The sequence below is a fragment of the Pyxicephalus adspersus genome, chromosome 5, assembly GCF_032062135.1.
Source record: "Pyxicephalus adspersus chromosome 5, UCB_Pads_2.0, whole genome shotgun sequence".
Classification (NCBI taxonomy): Eukaryota; Metazoa; Chordata; class Amphibia; order Anura; family Pyxicephalidae; genus Pyxicephalus; species Pyxicephalus adspersus.
Genome location: NC_092862.1, coordinates 119,886,989 through 119,892,752, shown reverse-complemented (window position 1 = coordinate 119,892,752; position 5,764 = coordinate 119,886,989). Strand labels below are relative to the sequence as shown.

The 5,764-nt window shown below is 38.4% G+C and overlaps 1 protein-coding gene across 1 annotated transcript in view; it reads right to left on the bottom strand.

The window, feature by feature from the left end:
- Positions 1-662: 662 nt before the first annotated feature.
- Positions 663-5,764, bottom strand: part of GALNT11 (polypeptide N-acetylgalactosaminyltransferase 11) — a gene marked incomplete in the record, with an annotated part of 29,386 nt that continues 24,284 nt past the window's right edge. The window contains 4 exon segments of the mRNA XM_072412583.1: positions 663-1,232; positions 3,528-3,665; positions 3,931-4,035; positions 4,804-5,022. Of these exon segments, the coding sequence (XP_072268684.1) occupies positions 1,101-1,232; positions 3,528-3,665; positions 3,931-4,035; positions 4,804-5,022 (594 nt within the window).

Here is a 5,764-nt window from a genome sequence, read left to right as displayed (position 1 = left end):
GGCTTTAAAGGCCCATGTTTGATATTCCCATGCATTCTAATAGGCTAATCTACACCAGGACGTTTCCTTGAGGCACGTTTATGAGCGTTCTCCAAAACATTGCTTGCAATGTTTAAAAAGTTAAAACGCGGGCTTAACGCCCAAAAATGCGGGTAAACACTTTTTTGATTTCAATATGGCGTTTTCTCGCATTTTCCCACGTCTATACGCATTTGAAACACAATTGCGGTAAAAACGCGGGCAAGCTTTAAAACGCTTATAAAAGTGCAAAAAAAAAAGCACATAAACGAAGTGGGAACGTTAACATGCGTTCTTAAAAACGTCCGTGTAGACCCAGCCTAAGACAGTTTTTTTGAAGCTCTCCAAGGCTGGAGATGATGATAGACTATCATGGGTGATCCAGCAAACCTGGAATAGAGTTCTTAAAAATAATGTGCTCTTTGTTGGCAAACGTTTTCAATCCTAGACTGGATCACCCAGGTTCTCCCATATTAGTTTACCATCTCCAGGTGTGAAAAGCTTTTATAATTGAAATTGTGTACAGTGCAAGAAAAGAAAACTTGTACAATATACTCTGTATTTTTATTTAAGATAAATACCATCCTATTTTTCTTTTGACTTAAGGTTTTCTGTCATTTAAACGAAGAACCACAGACTGAAAATGATATTTCCAGTTTTATTAGAAATGCCACAAGCCATTTAAAATATATCTAGTGTTCCTAATGACGTCACAAGCTGTTCTTAATGCCACTCATGTAGGCTTTTCAAAGTACGTAAAAACTTTTATGATATACTGTAAGGTAAATAAGTCATTTAAATGGTTAAAATTATTTTTCATGTACCAAATGAGCTTCATAAACATTTAAAACAATTTAAAATTCTTGACACCCCTCTAATGCTTTCAGTGGCTTGCACATTGGTAACAGGAAGCTTCTTCTGCTATGCGGACAAATACGAGCTGGCTGCTTACATGCACGATGTGCCATCAGTCCGGCAATGTGTTCTGTAAAACCATTCCACGTTAAAATAGCAGCATACGGCGTGTGGTGCCATACAGAGTACATAAAGTTTTGGCAGGATGGGGATGTCGGTGGTATAACTTAGCTTTCCATGTGCCATTGCTGAGATGATGACCCGTCACATATTGCCATTGAGACGTATCCTTTGTGACTAAGGGAATCTACAAGCTTCAGACACTGGCCGACGGACACTTGGTACAGCCGGTTGTTTTTCTGCATGTGTGAGAGAACAGATTCAGTCATTTTTTGGAAACCTCTTGGATGATGAAAAAAAAAAAAAAAAAACTTGTAGCTAATAAAACATGTTGTACTTGAGCAAAGTCTCTGACCAGCGCAGACTTAATGAGATGTCCCTTGGAAGCAGCTTAAAAATTTATTTTCTGCAATCAAGTAGAACATGGAACTTTGCAATAACACATTCTTCTCTGTGAGCCAATCTGAATGTAGAGGCTCCAGTCTTATTATTAAGGAGTTGGCAGCTTTATAGTGTGAATAAAGAGCACTTTATAACCTCCAAATGTTACAATTTAAAGAGAAAGTATGTGAATATGGAGTTATTATTGTATTGATTTTCAATCAATCATCAAGGTATGGAGGATGTTAATTGCAGCCCTGGACATCACTAAAGGGTCACAAATGTCAGTATATGTAATGAATATCAGACACTGGCAAAGTTGAAGAAATAACGTTCATAGACTGGGGACATGGTGTGGATGGAGAATGGCGACAGTGACTATTCTGTGGACTGGTTATAATCTGTCTGGGTCAGAGAGCTTCTATTACCCCCTTAAAATCAATGCTTTACATTAGTCTGGGAGACAAAAATAAATGCTGGAGGAAGCTAGAGGCTGTACAAATAACTTCAAAACCTCCCAGTCAACAAATCTTAGTCTGCCAAAGAACTTGCTAACAAAAAGTGTCCCTGGTACATTCCATTTCCATTCATAGTAATGGCCAAAACAAAAGTGTGGAGGCTGGACGTCAAAGCAATGTCCAAAAACTTTAAACTGTATAGGACTTATCTCAGGGCATGAGAATAAACAAATCTGGGGACATATTAATACCAGAGACCATTATGCTGTTCTAAATGCACTGCAGCATATCATCCCCAGTGCTGTCCTCTTAGAAAGGATTTTTCTCAATACATAAAACATAAAATCATATATTTCTTCAACCAGAACAAAACCTGTTTGTGAATCCAATTAAGGCCCACTACCTGCTTGCTGGACAGGATAACTGGCCAGCAGCTGCTGGGGGAGTTCTGATTAAGAAAGCAGAAAGCTCCATGTCTTCCATGCAGAATTGCAGCACACATGGGGGCATCTGCATGTACACCCCAGGGGGGTAACAGATAAGACAGACCGTCTTATGATTGCTGCAGTATTGCAGTTTTATCAGCTTCCTTATAAATAAAAAAAAAAGGGGTGAATGGTAAGTCTGTGTCTGTAGGGCCCTCCAGCTGCCTCCCCCAGCTACTCATCTCTTAGCTCCTAACCCCCCCCCCAACACACACTTTTAAGGGATTTTTTTCTGGTTCATCCATCAACAATGTATTTTAATGCCTACACTTTCTATGAGAATCCCTTAGTCTTGACAGTCATTATAGTTCCACTTGGACTGGTTTTACTCCTAGACCTCTCTATGGTTCATTCAGTACCTAACCCACATTACATTATGATTGGGTCTCCCCAATACCCCTGAGGAAGCATAAAAGGCAAAACGTGTCGGGATCAGAGACTTCTCTTACTGTATGTAAAACCTTCATTTCAGACTATACTCTGAGTTATCTGTCTAAGACTAGGGATCGTATGCACATATGTATGTGAATTGGTGCAATACCAATCTTTTTTTATTATTATTAATTTTATACAGGATTTATATAGTGCCAACATATTACGCAGCACTGTACATTAAATTGGGGTTGCAAATGACAGACAAATACAGACAGTGATACAGGAGGAGAGGACCCTGCCCCGAAGAGCTTACAATCTAGTAGGTAGGGGAATTTACACACAATAGGAGGGGGGATATGTAGTGGTGGGAAGTAGTGATGGTATCAAAAGACAGAAGAAAATGGGAAGGCAAGTTTGAAAATCTTTTGTTTTAAAACATTTTTGTTCTATTGTACTTTTGTGTTGTATTTTTGTTAATTGTACCAATTAATGGCTGCACTAGTTTTATACATCACATTCTAATCCTAAAATTACTTTTCTACATAAATGTTTAATTTTGGCCACATCTAAATCCCCTTCTGTCTCCTACAATATTGTCCTTTTCTAAGGGGGTGGCCACGTACTTACAATATTTGGGAATACCACATCCTACCCCAATATCATTCACTTTATACACATATGCTGTAGTAACGTCACCCTTTACACCAGCACTCAATAATTTGGAGGGGCAGCCACCTCTGCCTAGGATACTGATTACATTTTTGAACCAACAATCCAGGAACAGACATGCAGGTATAATATATTATGAACACAATTGTCTATAAATTGTACTTACACCAAATACCCATTGCTGTGAACCTCCAGACCCGTGACATTTCATTAGACGAGGGGGATCTGAGGATCGAGTTTCTGACACATCCAAACAGAGAAGATTGCTCAGGATCAGTTCATGTTCCTCATTGTAAGTCCAGATCTGAAAGAATCAAACAAAACCAACCAATTTTATAACTTTGTTTTCCTTAATTAAACTCAGTATTATGATATAAGTTACTGACAAGATAAAGGTCTCTAGAAAAAGGACATGCAGAATGCAGACTGGTATGGAAAAACTCCTAAACATTTAGTTAAGAGGTGTGTGTCATAAACAAGTAAAAGGCACCAGAATTGCTGCATGAGCCCGGGAGAGGAAAGCAGAGAGACATACAGAGCGGTACACAAAGTAATAAAAGGACAAATACCTGATCAGAGTCATTGTAGTCACATTGTTTCGCTACTACTAGCCCCCCCTTTTGGCTTGGATGACCCTGAGCCACTAGACATCGATTGGTTTGCATGTTGATCAGCTGAAAAAGACAACAGAGGTTAAATTTAAAGGTTAATATAAATTTTATAATATACAGCATGGGCTAAAATAACATCTCCATCTCCCTGAAAGAGCTTGTTCTATGTAACTTTTTTTGTAATTTAATATACTAGGGATTGTTTACTAAAGAAGATTAAGGTGTTGATTCAGCAAAGTTTATTAGGATTTCCTTAGATTAGTGAGTGAGGTGACAATCTACTGATTTCATCATGTGCATAAAAAAAAATATTCCTGTTTTTTTACATTTCCTTGCATGCAATAAGTTATTCTTGATTATGCTTTTCTTTTTGTAATTTTATGCAAAATCAAATCAGGATTTTGGTTCTAAACATAAATATTCCATTGCAATCAGCACAAATATTAGTTTTAGCACAGGTAACATTACTACAGCTCAGAATACAAAACACAGCGGAACAGAATTTGATATTATATAGAATCTAAGGGATATTAAAAAAAAATTAAAATTAATAAAAATAAAATTACTAGAGTTCCTTAAATGTTTCCAATGATCCATTTATGTAATTTTCCTTTATTATTGTCTATCTTAGCCTGAACAGATTGAGAAGACGATACATGTTGCAAATTAATTTATTAGTCTGTTAAGGACAATGCACATTACCCATGTTACTATGTCACATTTGTCATTATTGGTCCAATGCTAACAAGAATTAATTCAAATACCAATGTTAGAAAAATTGACCATTTATATATAGAGCAAATGGAAGATATTGTCATTTCAGGCGCTTACCCTCCCACGCTGTAGAATTTTTGGTCGTTTCTGGCCTCTGTTAACAAACACGGGTGGTTGGGGTTTGGCGTTGGGTCCAGAAATTTGCATTTCAGGATAAATAGTGTCCAGATACCATTTAAATGATTTGCATTTTAATCGGTTTCTTAATGCCACTCGCTCGCTGATGTCACCATAGTCTCGGTTCCTTAGCTCTGGTCTCAGGGCAAAGTATTGTTCCTGCAAGCAGTGTGCAAGGAAAAAAAAAAAAAACGAAAGTTAAAAAAAACAGAAAACACCAAGGCTGTGTACACACGCTAACATTTATGTCATTGGAAATGGATCTTTCATGATCATTTCCAAGGACAAAAGGACTGAAAGAATAATGAATGAGCGCTGTACATACAGTGCAATTCTGCTTTATGGAGAGAGAAGGGGGGAGAACGAGCGAGTGGCACCCCGCTGCACTCTCCTCCCTTCACTTCGATTGCGGTTGTTCATTTTCTGTCATTCATGGATCCACCCGGACAGATCCATTAATGATGTTGGACAGCCTCTGTACACGTCAGATTCTTGTCCCAGAGGAACCATAAGGTTCATATTGGCTGGGAATCATCTTACATGTGTTCATAGCCTACAGATGCTAATCATGGGGGATCTCTCAATTTATAATTTTTATGCCACCCACACCCCTCTCCCTGCTCCTGATGGGAAGGAATGTCCCTAATCAGAACCCATATACAATCCCATCCTACTTACCTGCTACCACCTGTGAGGACCTCCCCTCTGAGAGCCCATATACCACCCCCACCAATTTTACAAAAGCCTGGGGAAGGAGGGGGGGGGGGGTTGTGGGTTGTTAACACTCATCTTAAGTGGTAATCACCCTGGAAAACAGCAAATATACATGAAGCCAGTAAGGTTACTATTGATGCTCCTGGTTCTATATCTGCAGTTTGTAATAAAGGATTCAATCTGCAGA